Below are 19,618 nucleotides of genomic sequence, written 5' to 3' on the forward strand. Positions count from 1 at the left end.
TTTTTTTATTCAATATTTCCAGCCCCCTGTCTGTGCCCTCAGGACCCATCATGCACTGCTCCCCCGCCACTCACCCCATCCCAGCACTCAGGCATGGCTCCGCAGGGACTGTACTCTCAGCTGATGAAGAGGAGGAGGAGGAGGAAGACGAGCAGCCAGGCCTCTCCTGTTTTAAGGGACTAGGTCCTGGTGAGCGCTTGCACTCGGATGCTGAGCTGAGAGTCGATGCCGCGGGCTGCTGCAGAGTCTTTGTGTGCTCGGCTCCCTCCCTCCCTGTTCAGCTGCCGCCCGCCTCCCTCCCCTCACCCTTTATAGGCACCACAGACAGGGGGTGGGGGAGGCAGCTGACGACTGGCTCACCGCTCCGTCTCCCCCTCAGGATTGGTCTGCTGTCTCGTCAGTCTTCTCTCTCTCTCTTTCTCTCTCTCTCTCTCTCTCTCTCTCTCTCTCTCTCTCTCTCTCTCTCTCTCTCTGATATATTCAGTTCTGCTCATCAACCTTGTTCTGTAAAAGCCTTTTGGCAAAAAAACAAAACCTCTGCCGTTTGTGTAAATGAGGCGTAATGAGGCCGAACCTCTGGAGGACAGATCACCAGGACAAAGGAAAGCGTCTCTCAGTGGAGCTCACATCTCGTCCAAGGCCTTTAGATTCCATCAGGCTGCACCAGAATACACAAACATGTGGATATCAGCTCTCTGAATATGTCTGATCATCAACCACCATGAATGATTGTCTGAGAAATCTGTGAGAATGCAAAACAAAGCAGCGATTCAAGTTAATTCTGGATCCTTGTGGACCAGATGTCTCCTCCTTCCGGCAGGTTGTGTAGAGATCTGTGCAGGGTTGTGTTTGACTGTGATTTAAGAGTCAACAATCTAGACTAACGGCTTAATGTAAAGAAAATGTGTGTTTTAAAGAAAGCAGTGAGAGAGACTGGATCTGTAACTATGATTTGCAGAGTTGTATTTTATTTGATTCATCTTGCAAACCTGCATCACTGCTGCGAGTTGTGTTTCCAGATTCTACAACACTTCTGTGTGTTTGGATCTTTTTGACCAGTGGATTGTGTCGAGGAGTCAGTGACTGAGTCCTGTTGATATCACACTGTGACCTGAAGTGTCTCGTCTGATGGAGCAAACAAAAACCAACAGAAAGTCGGTTCCCAGGTGGAACATCAGGTTTTCAAACAAGGAAAACGTCAAAGTCACTTTTATCACAAAGGTTCTGGTCAAACTGGTGGAACCTGAAGGGAGCCGCGTCAATCATCGCCTGGAAACAAAGATGGACGACATGACGGCTCCTTTAAAGTGAAGCCAAAGTGTCTTGACCCCCTCCCCCCCCCCTGGTGGCTGGCTGCTGTATTTACAGTCAGAATCCGTTCGTGGAAAAGAACGACGAGAGGATTTGAACTGTTGAACTCTCATGTGCAGGAAGTCAAATAAAAGTCTTTACGGATTCTTTAATGCCACCTGGGGGCGCCGACTGGCTAAACTCCACTTCATGTAATAATCATCTTTTTATCCATTAATCTAAATATCTTCAGTTGAAATAAAATGAGCATGAGAAGTGTACGTGCAGATTCACAGGACTGCGATGGTGTCTGAGTGACTATCATGCTGACTGCAGCACACACACCCAGACACACACACAGACACACACACACACACACACTTTGTCATCCAGCAGCCCCCCCCCGTCTCTCCCTCTATCCCCTCTTTTCTCTCCATCTATTCCCTCCGTCCTGTTGACAGAACGCTCGTGGTGCTGACTCTTCTCTCTCGTCCTCTTTCCGACTCTTTTCTTTCACAGAGGAGCTTAACTCCCTCCTCCCTCGGCTTGTTTTAAACTCACCAGTCGCTGCCTGACGGACGGACGACAAACGGAAACTAGAGAGTTCATCACATGACTGATAGGAACTGAGGCGGCCGTCTCCATATTATAAACGGTCACAGATACAGAGGCAGAACCGTTGAGCTGCAGCTGACGCTTCTTGATAATCTGCCTGCGTCCCGGAATGTTTTAAAACTTTAGATTGTTCACTGTAACTCTAAAAACTTTGAGGTGAAATCAGTTTGTCAGGATCTGTGCTCAGTAACATCCAGGTCCAATCCAGGTTTGAAGTCTCTGTGCCTCTAAGCTGTAAAATGATTTCATCCACTTTTGATTAGAGGGTGTTAACTTGTTCATATATACAGCTTATAGATTCCAAGACGGTTTAAAACTCTAGGTGGCGCTATGAGCCAATGGTCAACCCATAAATTAACATAAGTTTCTATTTAAATAAATGTGTTAAGAAATTGGTATTAAAACCAACATGTGTTTAATCATCAACAGTCGTAAAGGACATTTAGTTTGCATTATATATTTAAAGATGATGACGATGATGATGATGATGATGATGATGATGATGATGATGATGATGATGATGATGATGATGATGATGATGATGATGATGATGATGATGATGATGATAACAGATAAAGACGAAGAGAGAGAGGCTCAAACTCTCCAGCAGCAGCAGCTCTTACCTTCCAATCGCCTGCAGGCATCAGCTGGTCACAGCTTTCCTGCACAGACACACAAACAGAGACAGAAGACTGAGAGACGGAGGTGGACACAAAGGTGAGAGACATCATCACACAAAGGGAGCATCCACAGAGGAGCAGCACAACCTGCACAGAGTACAGCCCCCCCCCCCCCCATCCCCCGATACTGGAAACACCCAGAAACACCCTAGTGTGACAAGTTCACCTGTTTCTACACAAACACACAATGTGTGTTTGAACACACATTTGTGTCAAAGTTAAATTAATCAAAGTTAAATTCTGCTATTAGGTGAGTTTAAATTGGCACTTCAGCAATTTATTACTGCAAACTCCAAAAGCACATGGGAGAGAACTACATTTCCCATGATGCAATTATATAATGCTTTCATCAGAACCCTAGGTAAACGTCTGAAAATAAAGATGGCCGACGCATCATCTGTTAACATGGAGGAGGCAGCGTTTATGACCTATACTGCAGGCAGCCACCAGGGGGTAATTTGATACTTTGGATTCAGTTTTTTCAGTTTTGGATTCATCCATCGTTATTAACAATACACAATTAGGTCCATGTCCCATCTGCTGACATGGAGGAGGTAAAGGTTATGACCTTTACTGCAGCCAGCCACCAGGGGGCGAGCAGGGCGATTGTATCTGGACGTCATGATAAATGAAATACATCTCAGTTGCTGCAAAACTCGATGCAGTGCCAATTTAAAAACATGTTCTAGTTTCCAGTATTTTATTTTTAGTACATTAGTTTGTCAGCAGAATGCACCTGTTGTGCGACAGTGTCTCTAAAACCAGATCATTTACTGAAGTGCATGAGGGGGGGGGGGGACAATAGAGTGAGGAAGGAAGGTGTTATTCAGGGTGACGGAGAGTTCATCATCAGGATTCACTCCAGAGCAAATCAACCCACATGGACATCGACTGTGAGGGAAACAAACTCTGGGATGAAAACAGCATTTTGAGCCAGAACAGATTTAAACCTTCACAGACGCCGGCTCCACTCGGTCGAGACAAATCGTTATTGACTTATGAATTCATCTGAAGCGTTTCATCTTGCAGCCGAGGCGCTCGCTCCGTGAGGAATATGATCTAAACTCTCCATTTAAGAAGAAATGTGTTGAAGCAAAACAGGTTGTTTTCTAACCCGTGTTGCTTCAGCACGTGGGGTTCACGAGTGTGTTCCTGCTCTGCCGCCTTCCAGGGCAAAGCAGGAGCATCTGGACAGAGGAGACATGGACATGCACGTGAGGTTAGGAACCAGCAGACACTGAGTCCTGACACATGCACAAGTCTGTGAGTTCAAGTGAGGGGATTTCTGAAAAGAAAATCTGTCAGGATTAAAGATGGAAGTTGCACATATACGATGGATCAGTGGTGGGAAGGAAAAAAGGGGGGAATAGTTTATTAGAGGAGAGAGGACAGGGACACGTCTAAACACAGATTTGTTTCATGCAAGAAGGAAAAATGTTAGTGGTGGCAGTTTGGTGGTCGGACCAGCAGGTGGCACTCTTTCCTCTCACTCCCACCCGGTCCTCAGTGAGAACTGACAGGAGTGTGTGTGCTGTGGCATCTGCATGAAATAACCGACTCTACGCAGTTCTTCAATGTGTCGTTGCTCTAGTGGCTGATTGTTGTGTTGCGCCCACTCGTCCTTTTCTGTCAGGATGTGTTTTTGTCTCTGATCCGATGAGTCTGCGCCTGGAGGCTGTTTTTTTTTTTTTGCAAATGTAGATTTTGTCCTAGTTTTCAGTTGTTTTTAAAGCGTCTCTCTGCTGAAGAGGAGACGCAGTGTGAAACTGAAGCCTCCATGAGAGTCTGAAGCTTTGTGTGTTTGCTCCATAGTTTCATCTGATCTGATAGTTCTGGTTTCACATTGTAAATTAGTGACGAAGGAAGTTTGTCTGACATGCGTACGTCCTGTCTTCATCACCTAGGTGGGCGGTGTCTACCTATACTTGACTCTGATTGGTTTGCAGACGGGCGTGTGTCCAGCACTGTTGCTCAGTAAAAGTTGCATAGTGTTGCTTTAAGTAAATTCTTGACGACTATGCAAACGGCTGTAAACAACCTTTCCATCATTGTATCTGTTTCACTCCTGTGCAGGCACTGGTTGTGTTTTAGTAGAAGTTCACAGCAGCTGTTAGTGGGTGAGTGTTGTGTCTCCTGTGGAGCTCAGTGACGTTCCTCTGTGTCTGAAGTCCGATTTCTCCGCTCGTTGAATTTGATTGTGTGTGTTTGTGTGTGTTCGGATGTTTCTGCTCGTTCCGGTGGATCTGGTAGTTACCGGGATGACCCCGCTGGTCCGACGGCGGGTCTGGAGGAGCCAGTGCCGTGCGATGACATGCCAACGGTGAGTGGGGCGGCTGGGGGGAGAGGGGTGGTTAAGGGGCGCGGGGCTGGCGGGGCAGGGGAGCCCCCCCGAGGCCTCATCCCCTTTATCCTGCTGTGTCTTGAAACAACAAGAACAACAAAGTGGTTATTGAGGTATAAACCGGAATAAACATGTTCTCAACAAAGACACTCAAATCGAGTCTGTTCCTGTAAAGTTCCTGTTCCAGCATCATCTCAAAGGTCAAAGTGAAGATCTACCACTTCATCCTGGAGACAGAAGACGTGTGTGAGGAGAGACGATTCATTTCCAACCTGAAAATCTAAATCCAGGAACCTGCTGCACCAGAAACTCTGTGAATATAAACTTCAGAGAGGAAAAGTCTGAAACGTTCAAAAGTTCAGGAGCTTTAAAATCTGACCAGACACCAGATTGTTCTGAATTTATTTCCTCAATAACTAAATTATATTTTCTCAATGTGATACTCCATGACTCATCTATTTATTTAGCTTTACTTTAAACATACAAAGTGTAAAGATTGGAACTGGTTATTAAATATAAATTATAATGTTTACACACAATATAAATCATTGAATTCTAATTTATAATTTAATGAGGATTTTCTTTTTTACAAATTCTCATCTGAAATCAAATTTGAACAATGTATTTCTATTTGCTAAGTGTCATGCAAGTTCTAAGCTGTTGTTTTTTAAATTAAATCTGAAAGCGTTTTTATATCCACTTGAAGTGAACCCACATTATTCCAACCTCACCGAGCTGTGAGTCTGACCCTAACCCTTGTTTGAACCAGGAGGTCGATGCTCAGTGACCTTCTCTTAAAGGTCATTTGGAGGAGACCTGTTGGGGAGCGAGAGGCGGGAGATGAACCCGAACACGCGTCGCAGCTGAAGTCGTCTTCGGCAGAACAATGAAACCCAGCGACACCATGAGTCACGCTAACATGTCCCAGGGTCGATGGGGCAGCGGCTGACGACCCGGATCGTAACGAGCAGCGGACCCAACGACCTTCTGCTCCACGAGCCGATCAATATGGAATTAGACATTTAAAGTGATGCAGCACAGGAAGCTTTTCAAAACGAGAAAATAAAACCTGATCTACTGTTTCTCCTAAGAGCCTCGTAACGATTCCTCCAACAAGAGGTTCTAAAAGAAGAACCGCTCCTCCTTCCAGAGAGCGGACCAGCCTCTTCCAGACGACTCGCTCTACAGAGGCCACGACTTCCTGGAGTCCTTCTTCTTCCTGGTTACACGTTCATTGTGTTTTGCCTTTTCACGAAGGCGCAGTAACAGTTAAAGCTGCAGAGTTTGGGGATGTGACTCATAACTGGCCTTCAGACTGCCGAGCAAAGTGTTAGAAAATCACCCAGCAGCTACTCGAGAGCATCTGACTGCTCCTGGATCTGTGCCCTACTCAGCAAATGACGAAGTCTGACTCTAAAGAGTCTCAGGAATCAGGAATCAGCCTCTAATGGCTGTTTGGAAAGTTTAAGGAGATAATGATTCACTTTCAGACAGATTCTCACGGGAAGACGCCTCCGGTTCCATAACTCCTGCAGCAACAGGCCCTCGAACATGAAGGGCCCCTGATTCCACCTGTTGCCGAGGTAATGCATGAACTGCACTAAGTAAGTGCTCTTTATATAACCACTTATATAATTATATAGCCTGCTCTCTATTTCTCTTCCACCACTCTCTCTCTCTCTCTCTCTCTCTCTCTCTCAGTTCAAGTGACTCTCATCTTCTCATCGTGTTGTTGTCACTTTCCTTGTAAACAAGCTCCATCGTCTGATTATCATCCACATCTCAGCCAATGAGCACCGAGACGTGTCTCTTCCTCCTGTCCTCGCTCAGCAGCAGGTGAGACAGGAAGGAGCAGAGGACACAGGACGGAGCAGAGGACACAGGGCGGAGCAGAGGACACAGGGCGGAGCAGAGGACACAGGGAGAGGACAGGAGGTGGACTCACCAGGTCTGAGTCCGCTCCTCTCTGCTCCGGCAGCAGGGGCTTCTCCTCCGTGAACTGCTGCTCCTTCATCCCCGCCATCCTGGTCAGCAACCTGTAGTCACACAGACACACACAGACACACACACACACGCACACAAACACACATCTTAAATTACACTATCATTTCATTGTGCTGGGTACTATCTTCATTTTACAAGAATTAAGGCTTTGTGTAAGAAAAACAAATCTTAGATCACGAGAAAAAAGCTGCAGTGTCAGAAAAAAATTGTAATTGAGAAGAAACTGATGTGGCACTATAACGAGAATATTATATATTACTAATAATATCACAGCAAAAAGGGTAGAGTCATAATATTATGAAAATAAATTCATAATATTGTGAGAATAAATTTGTAACATCAGTCCAGAAAACTACGACTTTGTTCTCGTACCGTTATGAAATCTTTTTCTTCACATGTCTCTAATGTGTGTGTCTCACGTGTGAAACATGATGATGACAGATCGGTTTCATTCAAATGAATAAAAACAGAGACGTCCTCGTACAAACAACCTCAAACTTCAACAATGGTGGACCTGTCGGTTCGACCCCCGAGTTTACAGCATGGCAGCTTCCACGTCTTTCTCATGAGGAAATCGTCACCTCCTCCTCCGCCATTATGTCTCGAGCCTGCACTGCACTGCACTGCCCTCTAGTGGTTTATTACAGTTTAACAGGTATGTGACAGTTCCATTGTTTAAAATGGACGAGACTTGTTTCTTACCTAAAAGCAGCAGAAATGATTCTTAATAGAGTTGTAAAGGCTCATTTATACTCAGTGTAAAAAACTGTTCATTAAAAGAGGCCCTCTGCTGGGCATTGTGACGACCCCACTAGTTGATCAAATCAGTTCAGGTCATTTTAACTGGAGACTTGTCCTCTGAGTCTTCTCATCATTTCTATCACTGAGCAACCAAAGTCATCGGGAGGCCTCAGCTGCACCGTTCAGAGGTGGAGGTCGGGACATGCTGACAGCAGCAGAGAATCTACTGAGATCAGACTCTTTCTATGCACGTAGGACATAACAGAGCACAGGTGAGGCAGCGGGGGGGGGGGGGGGGGCAGCGGCAGAGTCTCCTCCAGGTGAATGCTGTGCACATGACGTCTGCAGCAAAACAACGAGCAGAGCCACGACAGCTTCAGGGCAGAACATCGGTCATCAACACTTTATCTGTCAGAATCTCTCCTTTGTAATGACATTATCTTTCCTCCTCTTTCTCCATCTCCTTCCCCTCCCTCCTCCCTCTCTCCCTCTCTCCCTCCTCCCTCTCTCCCTCACTCCCTCCTCCCTCTGTCCCTCCTGCTGTGACCCTGTTATTAAATGGCTGTGTGACCTTTCCGAGGAGAACAGACCAAACAACAGCGCCTCTCTTCCTCCTGCAGCCAGGAGGACTGCACATCCTCCGGGTTAGTGGATGGGACATGGACCAATCTAAAAAGATGTTGTGTAACTTTAGGTCGTTGCTGATTTTACTGATTATTTGTACAAACACTACTTTGAAGTAGCCACTATCCCAACCCTCGTCTCTTCTCTCTTCAATCATCTCGTCTTCTCTTCCACCGCTGCCCTGTCGCTTCACTTCTTCCTCTCTCAGCGGGTCGTTCACACCATCCTCATCCTGCACCTCTGTCCTCATCCCTCTCTTTCTCATGTCTCTGTTCACGCTGACGTGCTTATGTAAGGCAGCTGGTTGTGAAATCAATTACCATTGCATTATCCAGCTATATTTGGCCTCGTGACGCCAGAGGCGCCGGTGGAAAGATACCAGCGCTGTCCTGCTCTGACTTTATTCTTTGTCACCAGCTGTGGTGAGGTCTTTGTTGGGATTGGATCTGGTGAAAGCATCAACGCTCCACACACGACGACTCTGTTGTTTATGTTTCCAAAACTCCTCTCAGGCGTCAGTAGAATTTGATGTTGTCGTGAAATAATTATTCTAAAAAACAAACAGGGGTGAACCCTCCTTGTTGGAGGATCGACCAAAATCACCTTCTTTTGAGTTCTAGTTCGGTTCATATCCCATCTGCTAACATGGAGGAGGCCGGGTTTATGAGCTATACTACAGCCAGCCACCAGGGGGCGACCGGGACGCTTTGGCTTAACTCTTGGGAGCTGTCATGTCGTCCATCTTTATTAAAAGTCTGTGGTTTATAATAGGAACATTTCCTCGACCTGAGAATGTCCCCGGAGCACGTGCACCAGACCTGTGTTGCCATGGTAACAGTTATATAAAAACACCATCGGGGGGGGGGGGGGTGGAAATGGTCTCAGGTTGGTTCGTACTGCAGACGGCCTCCAGGGGGCGATGGAGACACTTTGGTTTTTATGGAGCTGTGGTGTCGTCCATCTTTTTACAGTGTGGCAGGTAAAACGTTTTGTTTGTCTGTTGTTTGTTTATATGTTGATTATATTGACACGGTGGATCCCAAACGGACCCGTCCTCTTTTCAGTTCCGCTCCTTTTTCTAAATCTGCCTAGACAGCGTTGCTATGACAACCAGTCTCAGCCCCGTGGGGTCTGGCTCACCTTCTCCTTCCCTGCTTTAGATATATATTTATATATATATATTTATATATATTTTCCCACCATCTTATAAGCCTCAGAATTAAGTATGTTTTCTCTCAGGTTGTCTTCCTGCTCTTCACACTGGGTTTATTCCTGATGAGATGTGTGAAGATGGTTTTTCATAGGGTTAGGGTTAGTGATAAAGTGATGGAAGAAGAAGCTGCTCTCCTGATTTAGATGAAACATCATGTGGTCTCTGTCGTCCACTCACACGACACGTTGACAGATTCCACATCTCCCAGTCGCACCACAGTGACCTGCTCTCTCTCCCTCCTCCAGCTCACGTCGGGTTGTTCTGTCGCTGATTACTACTGTGTTCGTCTCTGCAGGACAAAACAAAGGTGAGATGTCTGAATCAAATATGACCAGACACCTCCTTCAGCATCGAGCTCAGATGAGAACCTATCAGTCGATTGTCTTTATCTGACGAGCACGAGGTCATCGTGACCGACAGCAGCCGGGGGTTCAGCTCTTCAACAGGACGCAGGGAACGGCTCCGAGAGCAACTTCCTGTCGGAGCAGAAATCAATCACAGAGCCACGTGGATGATCGAATGTACGTCCACCGGATCGATTCCTGGAAAGTGGGACGGCTCCGAGAGACAACAGGACGAGCGAGGGTCAGAGACAGAAAGAGAGAGAACTGCGAACGAGAAACAGGACGAGAAACAGATCTTTCTAGAAATAATCGTAAAAACACAGATTTACTTCTTCCTCATTGTTTCTAAAGTTTTCCACTACTATCGAAAGAGTGTAAAATAATATTCCATGATAATGATGTGAGAATGTCACAATCTGTTCCAGTGTTATCCTCTGATTATCTGATGTTTTTATTTATCTGCAGGTCAAAATTGTACGCAGGGAAATATCTTTACACCTTAAAATATCTTTACACCTTTTATCGATATGAACATGTGATGTTATTGTAAATGTTTGTTTACATGTATATACAGCCTGATGAACTACTTATAAGTTATTAATAATTTATTTAAATAACATGAACGAAAAGGTAATTTGACTGTTTTTATAGTTAAATCAAACATATATTTTTGTTGTACTCGTACTGTACTTAACAATAAAAGATATTCTATTCTATTCTGGACTTAAGTTAAATAACTATCGTGTCTCTTCAGGTCACCGTGAACCAAACACACATGTAGCTGTGACATCGCTGACATGTCGAGACAAGAAAACCAGATTCTCTCCAAACAGACGAACGAGCAGAGGAAGAAGCAGCGAGTCGTTAGAGCTGGAAACAGGAAGCTGAGGAGGACATGATGGAGTTAATGCTCCTCCTTCACGTCTCTGTCCAACCATCGAGCTGATGAATGAGAATCTGAGACCTCGTTCAGGAGGAGACTTTGTGAAGGAGCCTGTTTGTTTGTGGCTCACACGTTTAAAGATCTGCTCCTCTTCTCGACTCCACACCTGAGTCACGAGTGAAGTTGAGGGAAGTGCAAGTTGTAATCTTTGTTTCACGTTCATCTAAGAGCAGGAGCCGCAGTGTAAATGATTTAGTTTACAGAAGATTTGAATATGAGTTCTGGAGCTTGGGAGGGGGGGGGACATAGAACTGTAAATATACATTTGAAGAGAGAAAACTATACAGAAAGTATTCAGAATCCTCCACATGATGTTTTTACTTTGTTTCCTTTTTAAGATATTGAGTGTAGATGATTTTATTGATTTAAAAACACAACGTTGTGGATATGAAAACCTCCTGAAGCCTCAGAATAACCAAACCGAAGCAGATTGGGGTTTAATATCAAAGCCCTGAGACAGGTTTTGTTGGGTTAGCTGTTTCCTTCACTGTGTAAAGGTCGTGTTTAAGGTCGTCTGGAGAGGAGACGCATCAGAATCCAGTTTGACGTTTTGTCCAGCTCCATCTTGGTCTTTTGAAACCAGAAGTGACCATATTTGGAGGCGGGCGGGGGTGGAGCCTCACTGAGAACGCGAGGACACGGCACGCCCACCTGCACCTGAGACCTCCACCCATTGGACGCTACTGTCTGTCCGTACCAATGCACACGCTGCTTAATTTACAAATTAAAACAATGAACATCGTGCTCTATTGAATAAGACTTGAAACTTGTGGAGTCGCCCTCTGCTGGTCATTTGTGAGAGTGCAAGTGTCAGACATAACCTTCACCGATTCGTCCGGCTCCTGTCACATGACCACTCTACGTGGAGCATCCATTACCAGCATTACTGACCCTGTTGTCTGTGCTAACAGCTTGTCCCCAGTGTAACAACCAAGTGCTTCCTGTTCACATGCACTCGCCCAGTGCACGTGAGTGGTCACATGCTCGAGCCTTTCAGACTTGTTACTATGAACAAGGAATTTAAAACTGATACGGAGCCAAAACGCTCGTAGAGACAGAGTTTGAAAACGCTGCTTTCAAAGTGGAGCCTCAGTGGTTTCCCTGGTTTTCACTGGAACACCTGCTAACATGTGACCTTCACCACTGGTTCAGACGCCGCAGGTCGGGACTTGTGTTTATTTGGCACAAGCTGAATGGCGTGGTCGGATTCTCGGGCAGCCGAACAGAACATGAGAAAATATTTGTAACCAAGCGTCCAGTGTGGTGGTCGTGTTTGTGTGGATCTCCCACCGAGCGGGGGGGCAGACGCCAGCGAAGGCAGACGGAGAGACAGTGTGTGGCGAGGAGGCCGAGGAGAGAGGGGAGTGGCCCCGGCCGGACCACCAGATGTCGAGGGACCAAGCCCAGTGGAGCTCACATGATGGGATGAATGGTTCACTGAAGAGACTCAGGGCTCTAATTCAGGGTCCAGTGAAAACAGGGTCATCACCCAGAAGGCCTGGGTGTTATTTCTAAGCAGGACTGGAGGTGTAGAGAGTTCAGTGGAGTGTTAGTTGTTGGAAACATTATTTGTATAGATGTGGATCAGAAAAAAGAAAAACTATTGACTACAACCTAGAATAGAATAGAATAGAACGTAACCTAAAGTATTTTCATTCTTATCATATTACAATGCCAATATCATATTTTTTGCAAACTTCTTAGTTTGTAACCTAAAAAACACATTTTTCCCAGAGGATCAATCAAGTATTTCTGATTCTGAGAACACAAAAGAGTATTAGGAATAAAGTTTGTGAATAAAGATGAAATATGGAGAATTAAGTCGACTCCTCTTCATCAAATCGAGTCAGAGGAGCGACTGTGCCGGTTTGACCGTTAATATCTTTGGATTTGTTTCAGTTCACATGAATTTAGAAATATTTTATTAAACGTTCGACTTTTATCTTGAAAGTTCAAATTTTTCATGATATGCAAAAAGTTTAGTTTAGATTTAGTTTGACTTAATTCTTAATTTATTTTCTAGGAACTCATTTTATTATTATTTACTTATTGCTCCATTTTTCTTCGTCCGCACTAAAACCGAGAACCAGAGTTTTCAAACTAAAAGCATTTCCAAAAGAGCCCCGACTCTTGTGAGGGACAGTTTGATATTTATCGATTATTTCTCTTGTCTCTGCAAAATGGAGAAAGAACTAGCAAGTCGTGCAGAATCATGATGATCATGAAGGTGAACAATCAGAATACATGCAGTGAATGAATGAATGAAACAACATGGATCTTAAAAGACAGTTTTTGGGAGTTTGGATGAATTCACCTAGATTACGTTTATGATTTATTGTTTTTTTGGTTTTCATGTTCATATTCATGTTTCCTGAACGTTTCAGCAGGTTTTGAATCATATCTGGTTTCAGTAGCTGCTGCTCAGTTTCCTGTGGCTGCTCTTATCGCTCAGGACGCGGAGCTGAGTGGAATTTGAGGAGGTGATACGGAAATTCACCACACGTGTTATTTTTAGCTCCATGGATCATGAAGGCAGGCGTCTATTTTTGTTCTTTACAAATGAGCCAATAACTGAAGCACATTGTCTCTGGTTCAGAACGAATCTCCGTCCAGGAGCATTTTAAATCTCTGCTGCTGAGCCGAGCGAGAGGTGGATTCAGTGCTTCTGTCTTCATCAGCTGCTTTTCAACACACACACACACACACACACTGTGAGATTGAGACAGGAAGGTAGAAGGTGTCCTGAGAAGCACAGAGGGAGGTAGGATCAGGAGCTTGTCGGACAGATCTGCTCGGGGAGCTGGTTCCAGTGGGTGCCTTCACCCTGAGGACCTCAGGTTACAGCTAGAAGATCTGAGGAACCTGGGTTCACGTCCAGAAGAGGCCTCAAAAGTCATAAGATCTCAAAGTCAGTTCTAAAATTGATCCAAAAGCAACGAAGAGAAGAGACGATGAAAAAATTTTAAAATTAAAGTCCAACGTGATGGCAGACATAACGCTTATTAGTCGCAGGCTTATAAGAGAAGCTCATCTGCAGGATTACACAACCATAAACCAAACAGCAGTAAACTTCAGCATGTATCTCAGATGATCATCTATGAGCCGGTGGATAAAGAGCTGCAGGTGTTTCCTCCTCATCATCTGACAAGTGCCATAAGTTCCTGATCATGCACATGTGATCAGATGGAGATGGCTCAGCCTGATTTCATGTTGTGGTGGAAACTCAGGGATTCTTCCCTCAGCTTCATAGAGCGTCAGCGACTGGGTCACATTTGATCTGAGGAGCAGTTTGTTCAACGTGTGTCACCTGGAGCAGGTCGTCTGCTCTTCTGAGGGATCAGTTTCAGGATCTGGCTCCACTCCCAGTTTAATTCCCACTATCTGTTCCAGTAGCTGTTGTGGTTTTAAAATGATTATTTTGTCACATGACAGATGGACGACTCCTCCCCCGATCATATTTAACAGTCATTAAATATGATGGAGTGTCGGTGCAGTTGTGGGTGTGAGCCCGCTGCTGCAGGATGAGCATGTGAAACACTGGACTGACTGGTTTGACAGAATGGAACGGATGGACGGGAAGATGCCATAGACACATCCACACAGGAGAGACCTGGCGTGGCACGGTATGGGGGCGGGTGTGTGGTACGGTGGCTTCACGATCCTACGTACATGGTCTGCAGGAGGCTCTGTGGAACCGTGCAGCCAGCCGCCTTGGGAGGGAAGTTCCAAAACAATCCAGGCCCCATCTAGCAGCAGGTATAAAAATACAAGAGACAAGATCCACTGTACTGGTGCATTGCAGAGGCAAAGGCAGAAACAACATTCACAGAATCACAGGAGGAGACTTCATGCTATAAAGGAGCACAGGAGGTTACATAAGGCAGGAGGTGCAGATTGATAAGATCCTGCTGTGGAAATTAATAATTATATCTTATTTGTCGACATAAAAGAAAAAATCAGCCACTAGCAGCGACTCTGACACCACAGACTGGGATTCACACAAAATCAAACTGGTTTCCCAACAGATCCAACAAAGAGGTCCGGCAAAGGGGAACGTGCATCAGCATGCAGGACGTGTAACGACGACAACAACACTGCTCTTCACCCGCGGTGCCAACCTCCTTTCTGTGGCCGCTGAGAGGCCGGGGGGGGGGGGGGGGGGGGGAGATTTGTGGGACGCCCCGAGGAGAACGAAGAGTCTCTGTGAACCAGAAGTCCTGAAGATAATAATGATAATGAACTGTATTCATATAAAAGCTTGATGATCTCTGAGTTGTTGAAGTGACACTCACAACTTTGTGTTTGTGCGATACCTCTGCCGTCTGTACGATTAAGACTATACGATCGTCTCATTGGTCCGTGAAGCTTCAGGTGTTTTATTAATCCACTCAGTGAAACACGGATCCTACGTCTGAATATCGCTTGTTGTGTTGATTTACGTGAATATGAACCATGCTCCTGTTTCTTCTACGCATTCCCTCTCGTGTGGAATTTAAACTTCTACACCAGAGTGAACATAGCAGAGTCATCAGAGACATGACCACTTGAACAAACATCATAAAATAACTTATTTTGATGTTTAAGCTTGGTCCATGTCCCATCTGCTTACATGGAGGAGGCATATACTGCCGCCAGCCACCAGGGGGCATCTGAGCAGAATGCACAGTCTATGGTGCAGAGATTGTGTGACATTGTGTTTTATAAAAGTCTAAACTAACCTTTCCCGTCTGGCAGCTCCTCTTCTCTCCTCCACGACTTAAACTGATATTCTAATTGAATCGTAAATAACAGTGAAGCTTGTTTCAGTCTAACGAGCTTTAATGAATCACGTCCTAATTAAACATCTTCGTCAGCTCACATCTGTCTGAAGAGGTCGGTGCAGCAGTTACTCCTGTAACTCCAGTCCACAGGTTACAGCAGCACGATGATGGTTTAGGATTCATGTGACTTCACTCGGTGCTTTTCACCGCGGCTCGTGTGACTCGTGCAGAAACAAGCCGGAGTGAATTCGCTCTTTGTGAATCTATTTATAAACCTGGTGCTGAGAATGTGAGCCGCTCCCAGAGGAAAGGCTGGCTCGGCTTCAGCGGCAGATTCATGCCCGAGAAGAGGAACGAATGAAAAATATATAAAAGCTAATAAATTGAATAGCTTTAAAACACAATGTGGAAAACACAACAATACGATAAGAGCAGAGGAGCCTGTAGATGATACGTTACACAACAGGAACAAAATGGGATCTGCAGCCACTGGGTTGTTATTGCAAAGTTGTTTTTTAAATTAGACACAAAAATCTGTTGGATGCTCATATTTCTACAGATGTTCTCGCTCTAGTTGAAGAGTTGAAGCTGCTGAACTCAGGATTTAAATAAACAACAACATTTTATACAGTTTATAGAAGATTTCACACAACATCACACAACCAACTTGACCTTAGAGCAATTACAAGAGAATATAACGCTCTGTCAACACCAGTGAAACCTGTCAGGTCACACTAACGTTATCACATGTTGTTTCTCTGGCTACACAGAAAACACCTGAAGATTTACTTTAATTTAAAAAAGTAATTCATAATCTTAAAGGGAATTAAAGGGATTTAACCCAAAACCAGAATATACTACTCCAGATACTACAACAAGAGTATTAGGGTAATTTAAAAAAATAATTTATTGTTCAGATTTCAATTAAGTCATAATACGGTTACTTAAAAATCTGAAATATTACAACTTTTTGTTCGTAGAATTTCTCCAAATCGCAGCATTGTCCTCCTTCGAGTCGCCCTCACACTCAGTTTCACATCTTTCATCGCCCTCTTGAGTCTTTTTCTAAATCTAGAATCCAAACAGCATCGTTTCCTCTGCGGCTCCCTCGTCCATTCCAGTCTCTCAGGTGTGATCAGCAGAATTCAGCGAACGCCAGTAAAACAAGCCTGCACCAAATTCAATCAACCTTTATGACTCCCGCCCACAGAGGAGTCCTCGTGCACTCACCTCCGTCTGCTGCCAACCACACACTCCTCTCTGCAGCTACACAACTTTACACTGTGGTGCTGACCGACTTCAACACATCAAACTGAACTTTATTAATACAATACAAGATAAATACACTGCCGTGCTAGAGGGATGTGGTGTAATAACTGTCCTGTGTGTCAGCAGGATTACACAAAAACTACACAACTGATTCTATTGAAACTTTGTTTGTTTTTTTCAGAATTTTGGGGGATTTTCCAAGAAATATGCAGATAGTTGATATCAGGGGCGGATGTAGGGGCGGGACCGGGGGGCAAAGTACCCAGCTGGAATCTGATTGGCTCCTATTTCTGAAAAATAAACGAGTCACTAACTAACAACAAATATGATAATCTGTTCTCATTTTCTTAGCTTTTTTAAAGTACACAATTCTGTTACACGGTATCAATTGTGAAAACATTATATTTGTTTTTGTGTAAATTATATATATATATATATATATATATGATACAGTAAATTTCCTGATAGTGGGACAAATACAGGATTCTTTATTCTATTATCTAAACTATTATCTTTTCTCAAACTAGGAACACTTTTTCAAAACACATCCACTGATTTGGGGCTTTGCACAAATCTAAGAGCTGCAATCATTAGAGAATCAAATAAATCTGCACCAGAATCAGGACTCGTTCATGGAATGTGAAATATAATCTGTCCCTTTATGGCCCTGAATTATCCTGGATCGTATGAAGAGAGATAATATCTGTGAACACATTAAATTATTAAACATTTCTGTGTCCACTGTTTATGCATCTGATCTAAATACATGGTGACGAAGAGGACATCAGCCTGGACGTGTTATGTGCTGAGTGACCTACTTTCTTTTGGGGTTTAATAAATTTAACCTGTTGAGAGGGGATGGGAGGTGTGTGTGTGTGTGTGTGTGTGTGTGTGTGTGTGTGTGTGTGTGTGTGTGTGTGGTTGTGTGTGTGTTTCGTGGAGGGTGGGGTGCCAAGTAAAGCACACAAAGAGTACAACAGCCTCAGCAGCAGAATTCCGACACGATGCCAAAACAATCCTCCTTTTAACATCCTCCTCCACCTCCTGTCCTCCTCCAACACAAAGCAGCTCCGGCTCGTGAGAAGCTTCTCTCTCTCTCCACAACAGATAAAGTTTAAAATATTAAGCTTGAGACATTTTTATCTTCGATTCTGGTCCAAAAAAAACCCCGAAGGACAGTTTCCTACACATTCTCAGACAGAAGCAGCTCAAAGGAATGAGATGGATGAAGAGTCACTGTACCTGTGGAGTGGTTGAGCTTCTCCGGTCACTTCAGTGTGGTTCGATGTGTGTCTGTGTGCGTCCCTCAGGATAAGAAGGTCTGGACGAGTGCACAAAGCTCAGTTTGTGTGTCCGTCTGTGGGTGCACCAGACAAAATGAGAGAGAGAGAGGCACAGACTTCATCTCTCCCTCCCCTTCCTGATGATAAACAGAGAGCACGTGGCCTCACCAGTGATGCAGCACAGCGAGGAAGAGGGGGGGGGGGGGACAAGGGGTGACGAGGGGAGGAGGAAGAGGAGGAAGAGGAGGAGGAGAGGAGGAAATGTGGAGAGCAGACAGGAGAGGAGGCAGCAAGAGGAAAAAGGGGAAGAAAGCGTTGGAGATGAGTCTGGTGGAGAGACGGATGTATGTGTGTCTGTCTGTATGTGTGTGTGTGTGTGTGTGTGTGTGTGTGTGTTTTAAAGCGGGATACTGCAGCTCTGTGTTGTCGCCCACCAGCTTCAGAATTACTCATGCTTTTTTAAAAACCCTCTGTGGCAACACGGCAAAACAAATATGAAAGAAAATCTTCTCCTCTGAACATCAGAGCCAGAACACAAGATGACATCACATCAGCTCACAGACACACACACACACACAAACACAAAAACACACTTTTTTGTGGATTCAGATTCTGTCAGGACGAATTTGTTTGTGTTTAGAAATGTCTGACTCATCCCTGTATCTCTTGTAAATCACTGACTTCAGGAATCCATGATAAACCTCATCCTCATGCAGAACTCAGTGTAGATTACAGGAGCAGAGATTTGTGCAGATCTTGTAATGCGTCACATTTGTTCCCCGAGCCAGATGTTTGGTTGACAGTGTGAATGTGGGTGTGGTTATTCCCCAGATGTGTCGTGCTCATCATCTCGTCAGGTGCTGATGCTGGTTCCAGTTCAGCTGGAGGCAGTAATGAATGATTTCAACCAGTAAACCCTTTAAAAGAAGAATTTTAAATTACAGAAGCTCAAGCATAGAATTTCCAATATTAACAGAACTTCCATGTTGTGTAGGGGGCGCTCACGAGTCAGTACAGAATGAATGGGGCGTCATTCACTTACAATTTATTTATGTTGTAAATATAAGGGGTGGAAGTATCTTTGTGATATCAGATCTGCACCTGTGGAAGAAATCTCTCTCCCTATAAGAAAATGCAGGAACATTAGTATTTTAAATTTGTATTTTGATATGTAATCATTACAATATCAATCCTATATTATACACTGCACAAATATATATCAACAAGTGGACAGGATCTGAGTAGGGTCATTTTCTGACAACTGCTATGTGTGCTTTTTGTAAGACGACTTTTAAAGTAATTACATTTTGCATGTAAATGTTTTTCAAAGCATCTTTTCTTAAGAATCCTTCGCTTCCATGTCTTTTCTCTCCCCACAGTCCGACCCACACCAGCTTCACACCCACGGAGCTGCTGAACAACTTGTCCCAATCGAGTCTCTTAATCTATTTACAAACGATTGATGTTGTGGAAGAAACACCGGAAATGTTTCCAGGGGAAGTGACGGACCT

General features: G+C 44.5%; 1 protein-coding gene across 14 annotated transcripts in view; it reads right to left on the reverse strand.

The window, feature by feature from the left end:
- The window catches only part of ndrg4 (NDRG family member 4), a 31,208-nt gene extending 12,982 nt beyond the window's left edge, over window positions 1-18,226 (reverse strand). Inside the window, exons 1-5 of one of the 14 annotated variants that reach the window (XM_062389118.1) lie at window positions 18,067-18,226; window positions 14,465-14,541; window positions 6,872-6,962; window positions 4,840-5,004; window positions 2,529-2,567 (exon numbers count right to left, since the gene is read on the reverse strand). In XM_062389118.1, the coding sequence (XP_062245102.1) occupies window positions 2,529-2,567; window positions 4,840-5,004; window positions 6,872-6,962; window positions 14,465-14,541 (372 nt within the window). In that variant the 5' untranslated portion in view covers window positions 18,067-18,226. Of the gene's footprint in view, window positions 1-74; window positions 433-2,528; window positions 2,568-4,839; window positions 5,005-6,871; window positions 6,963-9,685; window positions 9,798-9,876; window positions 10,103-14,464; window positions 14,542-18,066 lie in introns of those variants that run through there. The other 13 variants (XM_062389130.1, XM_062389129.1, XM_062389117.1 and 10 more) reach the window with 13 other exon arrangements.
- Between the last annotated feature and the right edge of the window lie 1,392 nt (window positions 18,227-19,618).

The sequence above is a fragment of the Platichthys flesus genome, chromosome 6 (genome assembly GCF_949316205.1).
Source record: "Platichthys flesus chromosome 6, fPlaFle2.1, whole genome shotgun sequence".
In the NCBI taxonomy this organism is placed as follows: Eukaryota; Metazoa; Chordata; class Actinopteri; order Pleuronectiformes; family Pleuronectidae; genus Platichthys; species Platichthys flesus.